This window comes from Glycine soja, chromosome 7 (assembly GCF_004193775.1).
Source record: "Glycine soja cultivar W05 chromosome 7, ASM419377v2, whole genome shotgun sequence".
Taxonomy (NCBI): Eukaryota; Viridiplantae; Streptophyta; class Magnoliopsida; order Fabales; family Fabaceae; genus Glycine; species Glycine soja.
The window spans coordinates 43,853,754-43,878,434 of record NC_041008.1 but is presented as its reverse complement, the minus strand read 5'-3'; the positions used below and the strand labels follow the sequence as shown (position 1 = coordinate 43,878,434).

Below are 24,681 nucleotides of genomic sequence, written 5' to 3'. Positions count from 1 at the left end.
AGACAAGTGTCTCTGCTTCCACTGTGATAATGCTCTCTCACACTTTTTTATGATGGGATCCCACATCTGACCCCTCCTCGGATTTGCCCCAATAGGAATTCCTAGGTAGACAAAAGGAATGGACAAGAGACTACAATTCAAGCAATTGGCGGCTTCAGACTTCCAACTCTCCGTCATACCAAAGGCACCAAAACAGCTTTTTGCAAAATTAATCTTGAGGCCTGATACAATTTCAAATGTCCTCAAGATTGCTTTAATCGCCCTCACATTCTCCATGGATGCCTCTCCAAAGAATATTGTATCGTCCGCATATTGCAGGATGCTTATCTCAACACTGTTTGCTCCCACTGCGAATCCCCTGAATAAATTTTTGGTAACCACCTCTCTCACCAGTCCATTGAGTGCCTCCGCCACAATATTGAAGAGGAAAGGTGCTAAAGGGTCCCCTTGCCGAAGACCTCTCTGTGGTGAGAACTCAGCCGAAGGACTACCATTTACCAAAACTGAGATAGATGCGGATTTTAAACATCCCTCAATCCACTGGATCCATTTGGCGCAGAAGCCCATTCTTCCTAACATATAGACCAAGAACTTCCATGAGACCGAGTCGTATGCCTTCTCGAAATCCACTTTGAAAACTAGACATGACTTATGACTTCTTTTGGCCTCATCCACCACCTCATTCGCTATCAATGCGCTTTGTAGCAAATGCCGACCCTCTATAAATGCGGATTGTCTTTCATCTATTATGAAGGGCATAATCTTCTTCAATCTGTTGGCCAACAACTTGGCTACTATCTTGTACATGCATCCGATAAGTGATATCGGTCTATACTCCTCTAGGGCTTGCGGATTGGTCACCTTGGGGATAAGGACCAAGAAAGATGCGTTACTTCCCCTTGGAAAAATTCCATTAACGTAGAATTCATCCAAAAACCGCAGAACATCAGGTTTTAGAAGGTTCCAGAATCTCTTGATGAATTTAAAGTTTATGCCATCTGGGCCCGGGCTCTTCTCACTCCCACATCCCCAAACTGCATCTTTTATCTCCTCCTCTAGAAATCTCCTTGTTAGCATTTCATTGTGCTGATGGTCAATAGTCTGGAAGTGGATACCGTCTAGGTGGGGTCTGTTGAGATCCTCCTCTTGGAATCTTTGTACGAAAAAAAGTCGGGCTGCTTCTTTTACTCTCGCCGTTTCTTCAATCCATTCTCCATCAATCCATAATCCATGCAAAGAGTTACTTCTGCGGCTTGCATTGACCAACAAATGGAAATAGCAGGAATTGCAATCACCCTCTTTTACCCATCTGGCTCTCGCCTTCTGTCGTAGCAAAGATTCGTGAGACTGTGCAGCTGCCCACAAATCCTCTTGGAGCTGTTTCCTAGTTAGCACCTCCTGGGGAGAAAGCTGTCTATTTATTGTGCTCACTTCCAGCCGATTCAACTCTCCCTCAATCTTCTTGTATCTCTTGAAAGTGTCGCCGAACTGGTCTCTATTCCAAATCTTCAACCTTGCTTTCAGAATCTTTATTTTTTGTTTGAGCACATGACCACCCCAACCCCTTTGTTGGTGTGACCGCCAGCACTCCTGCACAATTGAGTTGAAAGATTTGTCCGAAAGCCAGCAGTCAAGGATCCGGAATGGTTTTGGACCCCAGTCTACAACCTTGGACCTAAGCAGAAGTGGACAGTGGTCAGAGAAGTTCCTATCTAATGGTTGTTGTATGCTTCCAGGCCATTTTATGAGCCAGTCCGAAGATACAAAGACTCGATCCAACTTGCTGTTTGCCGATCCATTGGGTCGAAACCACGTAAATTTTCTCCCAACCCATGATGCCTCTTCCACCTCCATCTCCTCAATCCATTCATTAAATTCATTTATATTACTCACTTCTATCCCCCTTTGACACGCTCCTACCCTTTCCGTGGGATCCCTAATGTTGTTGAAATCCCCCAGAATACACCACAAGCCCCCTTGGTTCGCTGATTTCAGTTGTTTGATGGTATCCCATAGATTTCTTTTATTCTGTATATCACATGGGGAGTATACATTCACAATATTTACCTGCACAGCCTCCTTAATCCACTGCCCACTCAACCATATGAACCCATTACCACTAGCCTTCCTTTGTAACTTGAAATTTTTATCACTCCACATGCATAGAAGTCCCCCAGCTGAGTTTATTGCCGGCTGCATCTCCCACGTCACTGCTGGCTCCCCCCATATTGCTTGACACATTGAGTTCTCAATTGACTCCTTCTTGGTTTCTTGGATGCAAATCATATCTACACTTTCTTTTTTAATTAATCTCCTTATTGCTGCCCATTTCACTCCCTTCCCTAACCCTCTCACATTGTATGTGATAATATTCATAAGGTATAATTCTGATTCCCCACTTTCTCTGCCTCCTTCCTATCTCTCTCCTCCATTTGCACAAATTTCTCCATCATCCTCTAGTCCTTAGAGCTTCAAACAGATTAAAACAATACATAAGTTCCTAAGAAATACTTTTGACCATTTACCATCCAATTTCATTATTGGAAAGCCACCTTAATTATGGTCCTCTCTAGCCCATCTTAGATGCAACCTCTTTAGGGGTTGCCTGAATTGCAACCTCAAAGGTGGTGGTTTAGTCCTACATTCACTAGTAATATGCCAAATTGAAGTATACAAGTGGGGGACAACCCTCACCTTACAAGCTGATTTTCTAGGTTGAGTAAGGCCCAAAACCCACATTCAAAGAGTCACTCAAACCCAAGAACATTTCTCTGCATTCCATTGCATACGACAAAAGTGTAGCATGTCTAAAAAAATTGAACAATCCAGGGCCATTCCAATTAAAAATGCATCTACCTAAACACAAATCTTAGAAGAAAAAATATATGCACAAACCTTTCCCCCATCCGCAACAACTTCAAGAATGAGAGACTCGTCAAGCTTTCCATTTATGGTATCCCCAACCTGCACAAATGTAAATAAATATATATATATATATATATATATATATATATATATATATATATATATATATATATTTGTCTCAATGGATTTTGCACAAACAAATATTAACCTTGAAAAGTGAACCCTAAACAAGTAAATGTGAGGAAGAACAGGTCAAAATATCCAAAAGTACCAGCAAAAATCATGGGTTCAACAATAAACTCTAAAACACAAGATAGTACAAAGGCAATGTTCGGGTATCGAGACAAAAACAAAAAATGACAACCAGAATGTGTATGAATACAAATGGATGTCTGTATGCATCACACGGTGGTCATTCCTCATGTTACTGCCAGTCAAAGCCTTAAAAAGAATGTAGCTCACCTTTCCATATATAAACAACTTCAATTCCACCAGTGCCCCATTTATAACAATGTCAGCTGTTTTTGTATTTGGGGTACTAAGAACATTGTAGGAAGTAGCATCGCCCTCTGAGTCACCTAGCACATCAACTGATGGAGGAGTCTACATGAAGCATGTATACTTGTATGAAATCGACAATAAATAAAACAGAAATAATAATTTATCAAAACAAAAAGCATGAGAAGAAAGCAGACTAAGGATGCCATACAGAAGCTTGATATGTGGCTTGTACAAGTCCTTTAAACCAGCTAGCCTTCTCCTCTTCTCGAAAAGCTAAGATCCATGTGCTAGAAGATTCCAGAGCCTATGAGGTAATTATTGATTTAAGAGATAAAAATTGAGGAAGTTACTAAAAAAAAGAGGCATTCCTAACATAATTTTGTTGTTTATGTCTCACTTATAATTCAGCATTCGAACATAGAAAGAAGCAATAAAAGCATAAATCATGTTCCTATGTCTCCCCTTATCCTCATAATGAAGTAAACAACTTTTTATATAGAAAAAATATTTTTAAGAGAAACAAATTACAAGAACAAGGGTGAGGATAAGATATCCTCCAAAATATGATTTATGTATATAGCTAAAAAAAATGATCGCATATCTACAACATAAAATTAACACATTTCAAATCTTTGGTGACAAAGTGTAAATATAAATCTGAGTGGACTTGCATGTTTAAGGTGCAGAAGAGACTGAGGCAGGTTAAAAGTTTCATTTGCTACCATGCTGTGGAATAACTTGCTTGAGGTATTCCATCTTTAGTTGGACAAGGACACACTAAGTCATGAAAAATACATGGACAATTGAAAACAAGAGTCCACGATGAACAGTAGCAGACTAGAATTGATTATTTCAGTAATGATACGTGTTTCAAGAGAACCCTAAACAAATATCAGCTGTTTAGGGTTGAACCCTAAACAAAGGCAATGGATTAAAGTAATTATTTAGCTCACCTTTTGAATGTCCATTCCCCTGGTGCTTACGGCAATACAAAATGCGGAACCACCAACATTTGTTGAGGGCACATCAAGAACTTGCCTACCAGCCATGCTGCAGAGTTGAAAGATAAAATTACATAAATACCAAAGATAGTTTTGTTTTTAAAATAATAAATTCTCTTCAAAAGATATAATCATGGCAAAAAAACTTTTTTTTTTTGCTCAGCAAATTATGGCAAAAAACTTATTTGCACTTTTGGTCCCTTTAGTTTAGATTTTAGACTATGTGCAGTTTTCGTCCCTCAAGTTTTTTTTAGCAAATTAAGTTTCTCTATTTTTAACATTAGGCAAGTTTGGTCCCCCTGTTGGTTTTCTTCTACCTAAAACCCTGAAATTCTCATTTTCTATCCAAATATTTAGGCTTTATGATGGAATTGGAAGATAGAATAGTTTTAAAAATTTGAAAGTAAAAAATTTAGTGAAAATCAATAGTTTGAAGCATCAAGGATTTTATATGATGCAAGATTAGGGTTTTAAGATGGAAAACTTTCAAGATTTTTTTTGGGTGAAATTTAATGTTTTGGTTGGTGAATTTTGAGCAAAAGATAGTTCGAACTTCGAAACACTAATTGAGTTGAAAGTAAGAATTTGGGGGTTTTAGGTAGAAGAAAATTGATTGAGGGACCAAATTTGCTTAATTTAAAAATAAAATAAAAAAACTCTTAAAGAGCTCAAAGGATTTGGGAGGAATTTTAATGGAGGGGAAAGAAGATAACCATTTTCTTGTTTGGTTCACAAGGGGAGGGGAGGGATTTTAAAAATAAATTTACTTTTGTATCCTTATAGTTATATTTTAAAACATAAGTAGAGATATTTTAGTCATTTCAATTGAAATGTTTTAAATCTCCTTCCCCTCCCCACTCCAAATTCCCCCGATATTGGAGGGGAGCAAAAATTAGATGAGAAGGGTTTCCCCTCTCTGTCCCTCCTAAAAATTGAACCAAACAACCTTAATTTAAAAAATCCCTCCCCTCCATTTCCTTCGAACCAAACACTATGTTAGAGACAACTACAACCTTAATTGCGTATTTTTAGCTCTCATAGGAAGCTAGAAAATAGAAAGCAATTGCTTCTCCAAAATAAGTTGAATTAAACACACTACATTATGTCACCAAGCAATTCAAAGTATGGTTAGGATTGAAATGCATAGGATGCTAACTCAGCAACTACCACACTTACCCGTAAAACTTCAATTTTCTGGTTTCTTTAGGTTGCGTAACGGCACTCGTAAAATTTTGGGAGGACATTTTGCAATGAGTATCAGTTTCTCTGAAGATTTTCCTCCCCATGATCAACTCTCTACTGTCCATTACTTTCTCAATAAGAATTTTTATTATATATTCAGGGTTCTAATTTACTTTTCAATTTTCAACACTGTAGAGCATAAATATTAGAGAAGTTTCAGTGACATGAATTCTAATGCTTCACTACCAATCCATACAAGAGAGATTGGACTCTGATTTTTCCCATGTGTTGTTGTAAATCCATGTTTCAGTTACCAACTCACTCCTAAGTCCATTAAATTCCTGCTAGACAAACCTATTAGTGAGTACAGAGCTCTTTCTAGGATTAACTTCTTTGCTCAGAAGGAATACTCAAAAGGATCAATATAACTCATTTCAAAGCCTTGTACTTCCCCTCCTCCCAGTAAATATTATATGCAGAACAAACTCAGAAACAGTTGGCTAGTCTCTTTTGCATAAAAGGCAGCTACTTTCCTAGGAAACAGTTGTGATCCATAAAGGGAATTGGATACACCTTTATGCTTATTGTTGATTATTTATTTTATACAAAGATTTTGACAAGAAATGACAATTTTGCAATAATGTGCAGTTTATTGGTGCATCTGCAAGGAGAAGAAAGCTAATAAGATTAAGGGAGCCTCCTTAATCCCAAAACTTCCTATATAGGATGATGTTTTGAACACTGTTTTAAAGGAGTTTCTATTTCTGGCAAGCAGACAAACTCAGCACTCAGCAGCCTTGCTTATGCTTTTTTAGGTTTACTTACTTTTTGTCCTCTAATTTAATTTTTTAGGTTTAATTTGGTCCTCTTTTTTTTTTTTGGACTGCAAAGATATAATATATATATTAATCAAATAATAGTACCAGTGGTACTACAAGATAAGTAGGAGATAAAGTCTCCAGGAACATGAGTCCAAAAATACATAATACAGATGCCCTACAAGAAACCCCCATATATTAATTTGGTCCTCTTATTATATAAAAGTTCAATTAGGTCCTGTAATTTTTAATGGTTAAGTGAAGTCCTTTACTTTTCAAAGGTTCAATTAGGTCCCTAATTTTTTAAATGGGTTCAATTTGGCCCCATTAAAAACCAAGTAAATGTTCTTTTCTTCTCTTCAATAATTTTTTTTCTTTCATAAAATAACAATGGAATTGATGTCCAAGAGGCAAAAGAGAAAAAGGTGCACAAAACCTTAGGTATCGCTGGTAATTCTGAGACTTTGCAGATTCAAACACATAAAGATATGATCCTGAGAGCACCAGGAAACAAGGATTCCATGTAGCAACAGAATTGCCAATTCCCTACAAAATGAAGTATTATTTTCAATTTTATTGAATGGAATAAATTATTACCTTTAGCGTAAATGGCCAGTGTGTAAATCTAACAATAATTGTGGAATTACCTTCCAAATTAGAATTCTACCATCAGTGGCAAGATCAACAGGACTCCAAGGAACAACTTTAGATTGGAAATTATCAGTTGTAGGCTGACTACAATTTTCCATAGTCTCGTACAATAAGCTCAGAAGTTCCATGATTCTAAAATATCTCTCTGATGAAAAGTGAATGCCAAGGTTTGGCACTTGAATGGAAATAAGAGTGGATGGATAACTTGGATGAGGCACTTTAATCTTGAATAACCAGAGACAAACATAATATGGACAAGTTATGGACATCAAAATGTCATCCAGAAAATTACTGTAGAACAGTTTGGATATTAGTATATAGGAAACAAACCTGATTAACAAGTACTGCCATTCCACACCTATCAATGAGATAATAGGCATTTTCATCTTTTTTGGCAATAGGTGAATTCATTACTTGACTGTCAACACTTGATTTCACCATACTACAACTCCCAAAATCAGAGCCACAGTCTGTAAAAAAGGCAGCAATATCTCGTCCAGATATGTAAAACCGAGAATAAAGATTCCTCTTCTCATCAGACTGGCTTTCCTGTGAAAACACTGAATTGGTAAAGAAAATGCCAACCCACATCATAAGCGCAACTCAAAATTATTTCAAGTAGCTTACTGCAGTGTGCAGAGTAAAATGACCAAAATCCAGAAGAAAATGACTATCACATAAGTCTGAACCACTGGTTCTGAGTGGAACTCTAACTTTAGGAGCATCAAGATCAATATCAAATGCAAATCTGAAAATCAGTCAGAAACAAGAATCTGTAAATGAGCATTATGTGCTTTTTCAATTTAACAAAAAACAAACTGAAAAAAAAAATACTAAAGTATCAATTTTCAAATTGGGCATGGCAACAATGTAATCCAAAAAAATGAAAAATAAATGAATAAGTGGAACAGATTTCCTTTGTTACACAATAAAAAGGCTAGTAACTTCTATGGCAATAATTTTCCCTCATATATTCCACGGGAAAAGCTTTGCTGGTCACATCTCTCACTAAAATACACAAGATTTGAGATGAACATTGCAAACAAAGTTTTCATAGGTATGAACATGAAAAACAGAGAAAATCAAAGCAACAACAAGCATTGAAGACGGAGAAATCAAACACATGGCCCAAAAGAAAAGGAGAATAACAATCGATGATAACCTGCTTTGTTTTTCTAAAACCATTTGAAATTGCTCCTGTGCTCTACGAGTCACTTTCTCAAACTTCGTCTGCCCTCGCAATTGTCAGTTAAAAAAATCAGCTCAGAAGGATATAATTTTACTTTTTTTCCTTTTAAATTTACGAATCATATTCACATGTTTTGCTTTTCACAATTTACTTTTAATTTCAAGATAATCATATTCATTGCCTTGAGGGCAGACAGTTCACTTACTAATGGACTTTTTTTTTCACACACAATTAGATTTTTAAACGAGAGGAGGAAATACATACATGGGAGAAAGAAAAAATAACTCCCAAACAAACAGCAAAGCAAAAATATAAATCAATAAAACAAAATATACTCATCACTCCAGACTCTATAGACTCTGGTCCCTCGGCATATCCCTAGAAAATCCACAAAAGATTTTGTAATTTATGTATTCAGACAGAGAGAAGCAACTCAATCCCAAAATGCACTTTTTGTCCAGGGACTAGATCTGCTCAATTTTCTTGCATAAATAATATTTTGATTCCATTTTCCCATACACCAAAAATTTGGCATCGGTTTGATCCTTAAATACACAAACCTTAGCATAAGAAATATTTTTTTAAGGTGAAGCCCATGCAACACATAGATTTAGAGTATATGTGTAGCCCGTGCATGTAACAATATAGTGTGTGTCGGATTTCACATTGGATTTTCCAGAATCACATTGAATTACCAGTTAACATTATTTTAGATAAATTCATACGCATGGTTTCACAATGAGGAATTAATTCTGTCTCCAAAATTGATTATGAATTGAAGCAACTTTTGATAGCTTGTATGGGATCAAAGTTTTGATACTGAATTTTACTACTAACTTACTTTTACAATAAAAACAACCAAACATAAATCACATCACTTCAAAATCAATTTTGTCATTGATCATCCAAACACACACATAGAATACAAAAGCTTTAGCTTCAGATAACTAACTGAAGTTATAGTTGTTCTGTGTCACCATAATTTTTAAAATTCAATAAATATTTATGTATAAACAACTGATTCCTATATTGCTCTACTTTCTCTTTCATCTATTACAAATGATTATTTTGGAAAGCTGTTTCTATCAGCTTTTTAAAAAAAAGCTAAAACAGATTTTTTTTTTACAGATTCTGATTCTTTTTTTAATCTTATCCAAACAATTCAAAAGATAATCTAAAAGAAACACATTCTTATATGAAGTGTAACTGAGCTAAAATAAACAAATTAAAACACACAAGAAAAAGGAAATTCAGGAACAAAAGTTGTGGCATTCTTATCAATCATATTTATTTAATTTGACAATATTTTAACCAAAGTCATACACCAGGATATAATCACCTGCAAGGCTGTAGCTGTCTCCAATGCAACAGTAGGACTGACAGCCTTACTTCGTTTTAAAAACTCCAAGACACGATCAATACTTTCCATCAAAACCTGTAAGTAAAGAGTAAGAAAGATTCCAAAGATAAAATGATGAAAAACAAGAACCTACTAAATTGAATAGTTTCGATTTCAAGCCATTAAGACGTACAAGTTTTTCTATTTTGCAACCACTCTTTTCAATTATTTAGTTCTTTCAAATTAAAATATTTGATGAATAACCATTCCATCAACTGTCTATTGAAAGATTTGTTTATTAAATTCCAAGGCTTTGAATAGATGCCCCTCAGAAGTATTTAGGTGTTGTGTTTAGGGATGTGATATATTTAGCAAGAGTGCAATGCCAAACCCTTCAGAGATATTACTTCCTTTGCAACTCTTATAGGAGCTGACATCAAGTCTTAGCTCAGCTATTTTAGGGGAATGAAAGAGACTCAGTATTGGGCCCAGAGAGAGATCTTTTCAAAGAAAAGAAGAAAATTATAAAACAAAAAAGTAAAAGGAAAATAAAAGGTTTCAGGGAAATGGGAAAATAATAAACTCCTTTTTTACTCTCCTAAAGACTGAGAAATTACCGTAACATGGCAGGGAGCAATTGTAGCTGACAATCTCCAGTCAATATTCTCCCCAATTGGTAAGTGCACAAAACTAGCCACTAATGCATTCACCTTCTGCTCACTATAGACACTCTGCACATCAAGTTCCCAACAAATATGAACTAACAAACAAAATCTAAAAAGAAAAATCACTAGACTTCAATTATATTAGCAATTGAGACAAACTATGGAATTTTAAGGAACCTTTAAAGGGACACGTAAAATAGTAGAACAGGAAAAAGAGGAACCCAAATGTAAGTAAAAACAAATAAAAACTTTGGATAATTTTAGCAAATTGAAAATTATGACATAATATATTTATGCATCATACATTGCATGGAAGCAAACCTGTGTAAGTGAACCTTCTGGAGCAGATAAACCATAAAATTTTAGTAACACATCACAGTAAACACTGTGATGCTTGAACTTGGTTGACACGTGAAGTTGCTCAAATCGACCACAGACAATTTCCTCCTGATTCACACTCATTATCCTGGCAGCTGCCTGACCAACAGATACAGTTACCAGAAACTGGACCATATTCTGCATATCTTTTGCAGATCGTAACATCAACTCCTCCTCAGGCTGGTAACTTAGTAACTTATTAATAGCCTGCCATTCTTCTCTAAGCTGTTGCTCTTCAGAAGCATCATCCAAGGAGGATTCTTCCATGTCACTATCACGCCTACATAAAAATGGAACTACAGTAAATGCTCATGCATACTGACAAAATCTTTAAAAAAAACAGATTCAGCAAGACCAAGAAATATTGCTGAATTTAATCCACAAAAGCACAAACTTCAACAACGCCAAATGATAATATGCAGAAGTAATGAAGTTGCTATGTACCATTTAAATGAAAACCAGCTCTTTTTCTTGATCTTCCTTTCTTCAGCTGCTACCTTTGATTTCACAGATTCAACCTTGGCATGAGCTAGTAGCCTATAGATACCAAACAAAATTGACAAACAGATATATCCTCTTTTCATTTATAAATGAACATATATGACAAGAAGAAGACAAATGGTAATCCCCCCCCCCCCCAAAAAAAAGGATGACATTTCCTAGTATTTTTTTTTTTTGGTCAGCAAAGATAATATATTATATATATAGAAAGAGCACCAGAGGTACTGAAATACAGAAGGGAGGTAACCATGGTAATGGTTCCATAATCAGACAAAATAGTCTGAGAAGGAACCACTCTATAGAAACCAAAGAAAACAAAACTAGTAGCTAATATTGAAACCTCTACTGGTACAGAAAAGTTTGTCTAATATTGCTGGACCAGTGATTAAAATGTTCTGTGAAGCCTTTCTCATAATTCCTAAGCCATGTCCAATTTGGTCTTATGGTAGATGAAGAAAAAGAAACAAAAATTTTTAGGAACACTCAAAATTTGGTCTTAGGGCCTAACTCAACCCCACAAAACCAGATTCTAAGGCAAGTATTGCCCAATTCTAGTCAATGTGGGACTAATCCACCACCCTTGAGCATACAATTAAAACAGCCTCCAAAAAGACCACAACTAAAGCAGGCTAGGGATGACCGCAATTATGGCAGCTTTGCAGCACAATCCAACAGATATGAATTTGTCTACTGACTTCTTCAAAGGGCTGTTAAGGACACATTTTTATTGGATACAGTGGTCTTTTTGGCTTCCCTCAATTAAGGTCATTTAGATAATTTTAATAGAAGAAAAGGGTACAAAGGAGATCAAACTAACAGATAAATACTGACAAATCACTAAATTCAGAACCCAAAATCTCTATTTTTTTCTCTCTTCATTTCATTTTCTTAACCATTTCTTAATCAAGAGCTATTCACTATCATTAAATTCTTATTTAAAAATTGTTAAAAAATAGATTACTACAAAACTAACGGTTACAAGCTTCTCCATTCCAGTAAATCATGCATGCACAAAAATAAAAGTGTTTATCTTATTATTGAAATGCCAAAACAATAGTCATAAAGCATGATATTTTAAGAAAAATACATCCACCTTCAACAAGCATCAGCACAATAGCAAAAAAAATTATACACACCTCCATAGAAGAATCACTTTTGAATCAAGATCTTTCTCTATTTCTCTGATTTCTGTTTGATTGACATGTGATGAATGTTGAAGAGAAGCCACATAGAACTGAATATATCGACGTCGACACTGACAAAGATGCCGAATTTGGTCCCATGACAAGCGGTAACTGATTGAATACAGAAGCACAAGTTAGCCTTGGATCCAGATTCCAGGAATGAATGGGAATACATATTTCATTAGAAGTGCAAGTGTTGTACAGAGAGTGGTCTTTTAACTGAATTTCTCAGCACTGAGTTAGTTACATATCTCATTACAAGTGCAAGTAGAGTGGTCTTTTAACTGACTCTCTCAGTACAGAGTACAGTCGTGTCTAGAGCCTATTTTTAAGATCTAAGCTAACTGTCAAGTGTTGAAGATGGTACGCTTTGATAACAGGTTCCAACTGCTGGCACCATAGAAGAAAGTTCTTATCATCAAGCTTCTCAGAGATTGTGCACACAAATGTGATGGGAGTGGAAGAGGAGGGACGAGAATCGACTTCGGCCATTAGAGATCATCTAAGCTCTGTATACCATCTTGAATTAAGAGAAAAGAAGATGGAAAATAAGTTTTATTAACCCACTCAATAATTGAGTACAACAGTGTATTTATAAGCACAGCTGTCATAGTGATAGCTGGCATAACAAACTTAACCGCCTGGCACTTACTAACTACCCATGAGGCAGTTGAGTGACTGCTCCTTTATACAATACTGTGTTATTGTTTATGAATTTGTGCTTTTATACGTCTTTGTTCTTTTTATCAGCATTTTATATGTCTTTGTTAATTGTATATGTTATGTTTTATTATCAATCACGAATCTTACAATTCACGATACAATTCAATTCAAGATTAGGCCTTCCAATTCACGATTTGAATCTCAATTCTACTATCATGACTGTGACAACCAGAGTACTGTTTCTCTAGCTCACAGCCCTGTTCTCCATGCAAGGACTAAGCACATGGAGATCTGTTCTTTGTTAGAGAAAAGGATCTCAGCAAACATCTCACTGTACTGCATGTTCCTGCCAGATATCAAAGGGGTGGCTTACATCAAGCCCCTCCCACCAGATTTCTGTTTCTAGGAGAAAAACTTAAGGTGTTCAGCTCCCTTTTCAATCTCACCAATCTTGAGTTTTTTCTTTTCTTTGTGGGAGAGGGGGAGAGTGTTGTACCAAGAGCATTTTTTAACTGACTCTCTCGGGTGGTTACTGAGTTGATTACACAGCAGTTATTGTGACAGCTGTGTCTAGAAGCTTCTGTTAAGATCTAAGCTAACTGTCAACAGCTCTATAAATAAATGATTGTATGTCTCTCTCATTATGTTTCAATTACACAGAATACATCAATAACAATAGTGTTCTCTATAATGTTTTCTCAAAATTCTCTCCGTACCATTTACAAAAAGGTAGATGACTTATTTAACAAAATAAAAAATTCAAGATACCACTTCTGCTGCTTCTGGAGTACAGCCTGTGCAGCATACTGCCACCACAAATAAGGAGCCTTGGAGATGGGAACTACAGGTCGTAAATGAGAAACTTCCATATATGTCTTGTATCTTGAAACAGCTTCCAAAAGTTTAATCCAATCATGATACTGAGCCTGTAATTCACAGAGGAACCAGTAAATAATATTTTCAAAGAAACACAGACAATGGGTGAGTTAGAGAAAGTGAAGTTAGAAAGTAAATTGTTAGAACATACCGAGTATTACTGGTCTGGCTTATACCAATCATACCACACTTACACTTAGCTAATTAAATTTTTTTTTTTATCAGCAAACATAATATTATACATTAATTGAGTACCAGAGGTACTGACAATACAAGTAGCAGTTCAGATTTGGTCCCAACACAGTTTGAACCAATCTGAAAGAACATATAGGTTATACAGAAATCTGCACTAATATTCTATCCTATTCTATTTAGGAACCCTGCTCTGATGTTGGAAGACCAGTAATTATAGTGTGTATTAAAATCCTTCTCCAAATTTGTGAGCCACGTCCATAGTAAGAAAATTGCATCATCTAGGATTCCGTTAGCATTGAATGAGCCATTTGAGAAGATAATAGTATTCCTGTGCTTCCAAATGGTCCATGTCAATGCCATCCACCACCATTTCCATCTACTAGACCTCATTCCCTCTGTCACTCCATAAATGTGTTGAAGAAAGTGGTGCCTTGGATGGTTTGGGAAAGCACCTGACAAGTTCACCCAAGATAAAGATTCCCACCATATTGGAATGATCTTTCTGCACAAGAAGAATAGGTGACCTGCACTCTCCTCCTCAACTCCGCAGAATGGACATCGTGAATCTCCAAGCTGAATCTGTTGCCTCCGCAAGTTTACTCTAGTTGGTAGTCTATCTCTTATTAGTCTCCATGCAAATATAACAATTTTAGACGGAAGCTTGATCTTCCACAGCTCCTCAAACGCTCCATCTTGTTGCTGTTCAACTATTTCCCCCCGAAACACATAGTAGGCAGATTTAGCCGTGTACTGCCCACCCGGGTCTGCCTTCCACACCCATTGATCAGTCTTGTGAGGCTGAATTGGGTGGCTTGTAACATCTGATAAGAATGACACCGCCAAATCTACTTCGCTATCAAACAGTGGTCTTCTCCACCTAAAGTCCCATTCCCAACCTGCATCTTTGATGGCCCCCATATGCTGTATACTTTGGTGTTGCTGAGTAGAAATGCTATACAACCTAGGGAATCTTGCAATTAACGGCTCCTCTCCCCCCATCCATGCATCCTCCCAAAATTTGAACTTATCCCCACAACCAACCCTCCATGCTGTTGTATTCTTCATTATAGCTAATTCATTAATAAATACATACACAACATATCTAACTAACGTAAGTTAGGGAGGCAGGGCATCCCTCACAGACGCTGTACTATTTGGTTTTCCTTGTTTTCAGTTTTCTTCTTTAATAATGGGTGCTCTACAGAACCAGATAGGAATGTGGGAGGACCTTCTATTGTACAGATATCCATTTGTTACAGATGCCATAACAAATCAGTAACAGGATTGACTGATTTTCAGTAGTAGATCAATAATATAGCATGTACTTTACCAGTTTCAAATCAAAGACATAATAGCATGCCCTCTTATGATGCACAGACACAGGTACAGGGATATGACAACTATAAATGGTGATACAGAATTTCTTAAAAATTAGGATATAGGTACACAGTGGGACACAACAAAACATCATGTATATTAAAAATTATATATAATATTATAAAATATCAATGCACATAAAACCAATAAAGCCATAAGTTGTAAGAATTTCAGTGTGTTTGAAAGCAAGAAAACAGAAGAAAGTGAAAGAAAATGTTCTGATAAAGTGAGAAATCTAAGAGAAGATAATGAATTACATTCAAGTGATTTACAAATCTGAACTTATAAATAATCAGTTGCTAGCATGCTATAAGGAAGCTAAGCTAAGTATTCATCTTATATGATATTCCAGTATATATTCAATACAAGCAAGTATCTAATACAAACAAGGAAGATGCTTTAAAGAATCCAGGCTTCTATTGTTATCTTAATTAGGTTCCTGTTTAGAACTAAAATAAGCATTGATTCTAGAGAAATATCAAATAATTAAAAATAAAATACCTCTGTAAGAGTTAGAGAGATATCTGTGAGGACAAGCGTAACTTTCTCAAATGGAATATCAGGATTAACTCTTTCTTGGTTTCCAAGACGATGATACTGTAGGACTGCATTGATAGGATAAACCAAGTACGTGCGATTCCTAGCCCACTTAGGTACCAACTTATGATCCCCAGTAGGCTCATTTATGCCATCTTCAAATATCTAGTACAAAACAAAAATGAAAGACATGTAAAACAAAATGCGAAGGTCACATACCATACCAATAAAGCAATTGGCAGTTATATATTAATATATATGTGGGTCATAGAATGAGAAGATGGAAGTTATCAAAGTAGAATAAACCTCAATCCATTCTTGTGGATTTATATCCGCCCATCTCTTATCAATCTCCCAAGGAAGCTGGTTAGAATCATGATAAAGAGCTAGTCTCTCAAGGTGCACTGACTGGAATGAGAACAAAATATTCATCAGACCAAAATATTAAGTTTACTCACTGTAAACATACAAAATCCCACTTGAACTGTAAGTTAAGCATTTAAATTAAAAATGGGGGTAACAAGGATCAAACTATATCAAAGAGACTCAAGGGAACCCAGCAATGGCTTGGCTAATATGTCTACCACAACTATACTTTGTTCCATGCATAGGCCACAGGAGGAAAAAGATCAAGTGACAAAAATTGGCCACGGAATTCATATCATGAACACCAGAATAAAACCAGCCAGAAATTGCCTACCAAACTCCCCAACTCAAACCATCTAGCTATTGGAAGATAGAGCAAAAGATTATCCATTTTTTTCTGGAATTATGAACACCACCTGCCTTGAATCATTACAGTGTAAAGAACTTAGAGAGACAAAAGAAACTGCACTGAAAATGTTTATTAATTGAAAAGGTATTCTGATTATAGAAAGAAAAAATGTTACAGACCTTTATATACAGATAGGCTAGGCTACAATATAGTAGAAGCTACTAACTGATACTTAACTGATTTGTACCTAACTCCAGCAGTCATAACTGAATGACAGCTGGTGCAACTATCTAGAAGCTAGAAGATGACTAAGAGCTGAGCCAGTTACTAGCACAAATACAGATAACATAACCATACTCTATCACCATGTGTGGGTGGTCCACTAAATTCTGAAATATTGCAAAACAATTCTGTGCAAACAACCAATAGAAGAGTAAAAACACAGGTACACAAAGTTACAAACTACAACATAAAAGACATATAAAAGATGGTGCTTTATTGCATCAAAAACAATCTTCGTATTTGGTTTGTAGAGTTAAATTAACATTCAAAGTCGTTCATAAAATTATCTTAGCAAGGGACTCCTCACCTTCCTCAGCCTATCCAAAGCACCACTTGTATCAAAAGTTTCATTCCCCTCCTCATCCATTGTAACAGCAGCAAGCTTAGCCAAAGTCACACCTGAAGAAAATGGATGGCCTGGATTACTGCAAACAACACTTCATTAGCATAAGCAAATGGAAATAAAGCTAAATGAAAAAAATATCATAAAAGGCTAAATATGTTTTAGGTTCCTAATAAATTAGAGAATTTTGTTTTACGTCCCTAATAAATAAAAAAATCAGTGTAGGTCCCTAATAAATAAAAAAATCAGTCTAGGTCCCTAATAAATAAAAAAGTCGGTGTAGGTCCCTAATAAATTAAAAATTTTGTTTTTGATCCCTACCGTTAGATTAGATCTGTTAAGTGCTGATGTGGCCATTAAATTTTTAAAATGCAGTTTCTGGCGGTTTAAAAACCGCCAATACTTGGCTGATTTATTAGGGACCTAAAAGGATAAAACATATATTAGCCTTAATAAAAAAATAAATTAAATCTAAATGTCAATTTTCATGCACACGTGTACACCATCCAAAGGAAATTAAAATGGTACTTAACCAACCTGACTGAATCTTCATATCTGATATGCACATTGCTGATAGATATCTTGAGGTTTCCAATAATTGTAGAAATTAGAGAACTTAGCCATGAATTTCCAGAAGATGGCTGTAAGAAAATAAGACAATACTACAATAGTCATGTTACTTCAATTGCGTATATGTTTATTTGTGATTGTGTGTGTGTAGAGAAAGACAGAGAAATATGCTAACTTTTTTTTTTTTTTTGGAAGGCTGAAAATATATATATTTTATTAATAAGTAAACCAGTACCAGTGGTACCAGAGATTAAAATTACAAGGCACCAAGGTGCTACCCTCCAAGAAATACATCAACATAAGCAGAGCAAAAAACAACCAGGCCCAATCCCAACTAAGCAACGAAATTGGATATATTAGAGGACCAATGGTTGAAACTAGTACTAAAATCTTTATCATTAGCCTTTAACCATGACCAAGCTAAAAAAATAGTATGTTCCATGACTTTATAGGGATCAAAAGGTTTTCCTTGGAAAATCAAATGATTCCTATGCTGCCATATAGAGCTAGTTAAGGCAATCCACCACCCACATCTTGTACTATGATTCACATTTGCCCCGAACCCATCACAGAATTGACAGAAGTGGTGAACAGGATTAATGGAAAGTGGACCTACTACCCGAACCCAGCTCATAGATTCCCACCACAGGCCATTTGTCAGCTTACAGTTGAAAAACAAATGACCCACATCCTCCTGCACACAACCACATAAGGAACAGGTGTCTTCCTGAGTAATGGCATTTCTTCTTAAGAGGTTGACCTTGGTAGGGAGTCTATTTTTAAGTAGTCTCCAACAGAAGATCACTGCCCGAGGTGGAATTTTCAGCTGCCATATTGTCTTAAAAATCTTGCCATCAGAATTTACTGAGGTGGTGTTCATGCATAAACTCCTCCACCTCATGTCCCACCTCCAGCTATTATGATTAAAGTGGCCCATTTGAGAGATGTGATCCTTTTGCTGTCTACTTATAAGGAATAGCTGATTGTACTTCTGCTGCAGAGTGTATTGTTCCCCTAGCCAATTATCAGTCCAAAATTTAATGCTTTCCCCACACCCAACCTTCCAAGACAGGTTGTCTTTAAAAATACTGCAGTCCGACTGATGATACAGATTTCTAATGTCTCTCCACCAGTGGGAATAGCCCCTTTTGTCTCTACCATTTTGGAATTCTGACCAACCCCCATATTTTGAAGTTAAAATTCTGACCCAGAGCTGCTGCTGATCAGATGCAAAAGCCCATATCCATCTTCCCATCAGAGCTAAATTGAAATTAGAGATATCCTTTATCCCCAAGGCCCCATCAGTCTTAGGCAAACAAATATCAGCCCATTTCACCGAAGAAATTTTTTTATGATCATTGTCTCCACCCCACAGAAAATTCCTTTGGAGGGATATCAGCTTTTTTACTACCTTTTGAGGTATTTTAAAGAAGGAGAGGAGATAAATTGGGAGGGCATTAAGGACAGAATTTATAAGGGTGATCTTCCCAGCCATGGATATATCTCTCTGAGCCCATTTGGCTAATTTAGACTTGAATTTAGTGATGAGAGGCTCCCACACCAGCTGGCTTGAAGGATTAGCCCCAATAGGTATGCCTAAATAGAGGAAAGGATACTCCAGCTGTCGGCAGTGCAGGATATTAGCTGCTTCCAAAGCCCAATTGACTCCACCACCTATTATCCCAAACTGACTTTTAGCAAAATTAATCTTTAAACCAGAAACTAATTCATATCCTCTTAATAAGGCCTTTATAACATGAATATTCTCCCACACAGCCTCTCCTACAAAAACAGTATCATCAGCATACTGCAAAATGTTGGTAGGTTCCTTTTTCTTTCCAACCAAGAAGCTTCTATAGAGGTTTTTGTGGACTGCTTGTCTCATCATACCAGTAATACCTTCACCTACAATATTGAAAAGCAAGGGAGCTAGGGGATCCCCTTGTCTCAAACCCCTTGTAGGGATAAATTCCTTAGAAGGGCTACCATTAATCAAAATAGATATTTTTATTTTTTTTTTTATCAGCAAAAATAATATATTTATAAAAGTACCAGAGGTACTGAAAAAATACAGAGAGAGTTCCATGCTCATGGTTCCAATCAAAATAGATATAGTTGCTGAGTGGAGGCAAGTTGATATCCATGATCTCCATTTTGGGCAGAAACCCAACCTAAACAGCATGTAATCCAAAAAAGACCAAGATACTGAATCATAGGCCTTTTCAAAATCCACCTTGAAGATCATCACTGGTTTCTTATTTCTCCTTGCTTCCTCAACCACCTCATTGAGGATCAAGATACCATGGAGAATATGCCTTCCTTTAATGAAGGCTGACTGCCTTTCATCAATTAACCCATCCATGACAGACCTCAATCTGTTAGACAGCAACTTAGCTATAACTTTATACATACAACCTATCAAGGATATAGGCCTAAAATCATTGAAGGACTGAGGATGATTCATTTTAGGAATTAATGCCACAAAGGAAGCATTGCTGCCTCTAGGAAAGCTGCCATGAGCATAGAACTCATCCACAAATCTTCTAAACTCTGGACTCATGATATCCCAAAATTTTTTGATAAAATTGAAATTAAGGCCATCTGGCCCAGGGCATTTATCACCTCCACAGCTCCACACAGCTTCTTTGATCTCTTGGTCAGAGAAGGGGACAGTCATCTGCTCTCTTTGCCCATGAGAAATAGATTTAAAAGGAACCCCATCCAAATAAGGCCTAGAATAATCCTGTTCAGTAAATCTGGTCTGGAAATAATTAACAGTTGCATTCTTCACTGAATTGGGTTGCTGGACCCAGACACCATCAATAGAAATGCCTGGAATAGCATTGTAAGCTCTCCTATAATTTATTATTCTGTGGAAATACCCAGAATTGCAATCCCCCTCCTTCAACCATGATACCCTAGATTTTTGTCTCAAAATATGCTAACTATCCGTATGACTTGATCATTTCTATTCTCAGATAAAACACCATATCAAAAATGGAACCTATTCACTCTTCTCTAATTTTTTCAATCCAACAAAATGCAATTATACATTGTACGTCTAAATTTTGACCCATTTCACTATCCGTATGACTTGATCATTTCCATTCTCAGATAAAACACCATCCACTAATGGTACCTCTTCACTCTTCTCTAATTTTTCTCAATCCAACCAAATGCAATTATACATTGTAATATTGTATGCCTTTGACCCATTTCACTATCAAAAACAACAAACATAATTGGATCTTTTATTATTTAATTATGCTAGCATTAACTAACTCCAAGTCTTTTTTCTCACAACTCACATCTAAACAAAAACTTGTTCACATAATTTCTTAGAATGTGGGTTTTGGGTTTAACTAAACCCCAAAAGTTAGCTCATAGGATGAGAGTTGCCCTTCACTTATATACTCTATCTTGGTCTTATCTCTCGGCGAAGTGGGACTTAGGTTTTTCCCAACACACCCCTTCACGCCCAGCACGTTTGGGCTTGATACGTGGATAATATGGTGTGTGGCCCATTTAATGGATTTAGGATAGGCTCTGATACTATCTTAGAATGTGGGTTTTAGGTCTAACTCAACCACAAAAGTCATCCCATAGGGTGAGGGTTGTCCCTCACTTATATACCCTATCTTGGTCTTATCTCTAGTCGATGTGGGACCTGGATTTTTTCCAATATAATTGCATCATAGAAGTGCAAATATAGGAACTTTCAAAACCCGCAAAGTAGAATAATTAATTATAAAGAAGAAACCAAAAAATGAATCACATTTTAGCAGTGCATCTGTTTGATGATCCTTCTAATTGTAATGGGAAGCATACTCTTCTATATATCCCCTTACAGATGACTAGATCAATAGCCTTTTCATCTCCAACATGATTGAAAATCAGATTCCAACTATAGTCTCACAAGAAAGCAAAGCATGAAACATAATCAAAATTTAACTTATGGATATAATGGACAATTGCCATTATATACAGACATATGGATAGATATGACCTTACACATGACAAGTGCACTCATTGCTTTAAACAACTTGGTAGCAAAATGAGTAATTAAAACATAGAACCCCCAATGAATTTAAAACAGATAACCAGATTACAATGTCATACACTTCCCAACTTTGACTTTGATATTGCATCAAGTGTGGCTGACTCTGCTTCCTGCATGAAGACGATTAAAAAAGGGAGTATAGGTCAAAAGGTCAAAAAGAATATTACAAAAGACAATTTAAGAAATAAAGGTAAATGAACAGACTCTGGAGCTGTTAAAAAGTTTCTGGAATACATATACAAATTGGCTTAGTTCAAATGAGAGCTGACTCAAACTTTTATTATTTAAAAAATAACACGATGAAATGAAGGATTAATTTAAGAGAAGAAAAGACAACATCAGAGACTCAAAAACATGGAGAAATGTTAAAAGAAGAAGAGAAACTGATTCTGCAGGATACCAGACAATCATTAATATCAAATGCTAGTCTAAAGCCAAGAAAAAAAAAGTAAAAAAACAAATCAAATATCCATAGTTCCTCATCCCCTGTGAATTACACTATGATTGGGTTTACAAAACATATGCAAATACCTCCCCTCACCTCCATTTCTTTGTTTAATAATAGAAAATTAGTATAAATCACACACCCATCCACCCTCTTGAGAGAGATGATGACACCTTCCTCCCCTGTATTTCAAAAGAATATACCCCCTCCCCCAAGAGACTTACATGTTACATTTTAGTTCATTTTAAACATCTGAGAAATAACAAACATCCATAGACCCTAGAATACATAAATAAGATATTTTACAAAAGCTACATAAATGTTACCTCAATCTGCTGGAGCTTGGCTTCGAAAAGTTTTTCCCTATCCTCATCCTGTGATAAAACAAGCTCAATTTAGCAAGACATAGATTTGTATTAAAGTGACATTTTGGTAAACAGTTTAATTAAGTGCTTATTGAACAAGTAATTGGATGAGTTTGATTAAGCTTATTGTTCAAAAAAGTTCTTATTTGAATAAAATAAGCAATTTTATTTTATGTTTTTCTGATGTGCTTGTCTAAACTGCTTTTACTTAAAATAAGCAGTTTTCTACTTATTTCAAGAAGCAAATCATATTTGCTTATTAAAAAGGTGTTTTTTTCAAAAGCGGTTATTTTAAAGTTGTTTTTTTTTTTAATTTAAACAAACTCACCCACTATCATATAAGGACTTATAAGTTGTTTTTATAATCAAAAAGGGAATAAGGTTACATTGTTTTCATAAGCTATCCCAGAGAGTTTTAATTGAAATAAAAAAAAAATTTATCAGCAAAAATATAGTAGTATTATATATAATATGAAGATCAGTACAAGTGGTACTGTTAATTGAAATAACTGAAAACAGCTTATGAACATATCATAAGCTATTTTTATACGCTTTTCCAAACACTTACACAAGTGCCCATGTCATAAGATAAGTCCAAATAGGTTGTAAATAACTTCTTCCAAATGCACCCTAATTAGACCAAATAAGAATAACGTTGTACCTTCATAGTTCGACTATCAGGAGCAGGATGAGCTAGAACAAACACACGATCAATCAAGACGATGACAGGTTCTTTCCCCAAACTTTTCCATGGTACCTATATCACATTAGCAACAGGAAGAAAAAAAATCAAATAAACAGCCCATTTGAAAGCACATGGCATTGACAAAAAAAAATATATCAAAATGCTTTGCAATTATGAAATCCTACATCCTCTGTATACCATATATTTACATTCTTATAGACACCTAAACATGCATGTACATATGTATCTATTCTATTCATGTAATTTTAGATATATAGAACAAATAATAATGCATGAATATATGTGTGTATGACTAACAAACCCAAGGCAATGGTAAATGGATGACGCAAAAGTTGGCAGCAGACAACCAGTGATGGTAAATGACTAAATGTACCTTCAATGTAATTGTACCAACAAAGCCAGCTTTGACTGTAACTGGTAGTTTTAGTGCATTTAGAGCCTCTGCCTTCAGTTTCAAATCTTTTAGGACAACATCGCCTGCAGAGATCAAGTCTTGGTTGGAATAACAATGAACATGACATCTCAATGGAATACACAAAACCATTTTGTAGCAATGTGAAATTTTACAAAGACATGTGACAAAATTGGTAAGTTAAGTAGTTGCCGGTTACTAGAAATCAAAATAGGAAAAGAAAAAAAGGAGGAGGAATCTCATCCGTACAGAGTATAGAACGTTTACATGCGAAGAAAACAGCATAAAGAATCAATACTAAACCTATTAAAATTATGCTTGAATTCAGCACACGCAGTTAAATAAAAATGAGTAAAATGTGAGAAAATGGCAGAATACAGACCCTTCCAGACGCTTATTCTCAACGCCTCCGTAGAGAGTCCATGAACATATTCACCCAAATAACTTCGAAGCAAATGAAGAACCTGTCATCAACAAAGCAATGTTACTATCTCCTCTGTCCACAGAATTTTTTCCATTTAGAAACACATGACGCAAAGCAAATTCAAATTGTTTAGCAGCCGAAAAGAGAGAGTGGCGAAGGAAGGAGATTAGATAGATTCTTACGTGAGCTTCGAACATGGTGAAGAATCGGAGTGCGATGAACTAATCGTGAAATTGAAGAGGATGCATGATGGCGATGAAAATCGGGAATAGAGAGAAAAGTGAAAGAACTAGGGCTTGATCTAGGCGTCCCTGATAAGCGGACGGTTATAAATTAGAATTAGAAGAGAGAAATGAGAAATGTGTTGTGTTGGTTTCGTTGTTATTAAGCTTAAGATATATAGCTCCCGGTCCGCTCGCTCGCAACTCGCAACTCGC

The 24,681-nt window shown here is 35.9% G+C and overlaps 1 protein-coding gene across 2 annotated transcripts in view; it reads right to left on the bottom strand.

Moving 5' to 3' along the window:
• The window catches only part of LOC114419925, a 61,736-nt gene extending 37,055 nt beyond the window's left edge, over window positions 1–24,681 (bottom strand). The window contains exons 1-25 of one of the 2 annotated variants that reach the window (XM_028385745.1): window positions 24,427–24,681; window positions 24,203–24,284; window positions 23,782–23,885; window positions 23,364–23,459; window positions 22,664–22,711; window positions 21,942–22,002; window positions 17,800–17,903; window positions 17,227–17,344; window positions 16,229–16,330; window positions 15,887–16,087; window positions 13,706–13,863; window positions 12,227–12,385; window positions 11,034–11,126; window positions 10,533–10,869; window positions 10,164–10,277; window positions 9,547–9,642; window positions 8,181–8,248; window positions 7,646–7,766; window positions 7,349–7,567; window positions 7,015–7,242; window positions 6,804–6,913; window positions 4,320–4,416; window positions 3,575–3,670; window positions 3,328–3,468; window positions 2,896–2,964 (exon numbers count right to left, since the gene is read on the bottom strand). In XM_028385745.1, the coding sequence (XP_028241546.1) occupies window positions 2,896–2,964; window positions 3,328–3,468; window positions 3,575–3,670; window positions 4,320–4,416; window positions 6,804–6,913; window positions 7,015–7,242; window positions 7,349–7,567; window positions 7,646–7,766; window positions 8,181–8,248; window positions 9,547–9,642; window positions 10,164–10,277; window positions 10,533–10,869; window positions 11,034–11,126; window positions 12,227–12,385; window positions 13,706–13,863; window positions 15,887–16,087; window positions 16,229–16,330; window positions 17,227–17,344; window positions 17,800–17,903; window positions 21,942–22,002; window positions 22,664–22,710 (2,739 nt within the window). In that variant the 5' untranslated portion in view covers window position 22,711; window positions 23,364–23,459; window positions 23,782–23,885; window positions 24,203–24,284; window positions 24,427–24,681. The remainder of the gene's footprint in view (window positions 1–2,895; window positions 2,965–3,327; window positions 3,469–3,574; window positions 3,671–4,319; window positions 4,417–6,803; window positions 6,914–7,014; window positions 7,243–7,348; window positions 7,568–7,645; window positions 7,767–8,180; window positions 8,249–9,546; window positions 9,643–10,163; window positions 10,278–10,532; window positions 10,870–11,033; window positions 11,127–12,226; window positions 12,386–13,705; window positions 13,864–15,886; window positions 16,088–16,228; window positions 16,331–17,226; window positions 17,345–17,799; window positions 17,904–21,941; window positions 22,003–22,663; window positions 22,712–23,363; window positions 23,460–23,781; window positions 23,886–24,202; window positions 24,285–24,426) is intronic. The other variant, XM_028385744.1, reaches the window with a different exon arrangement.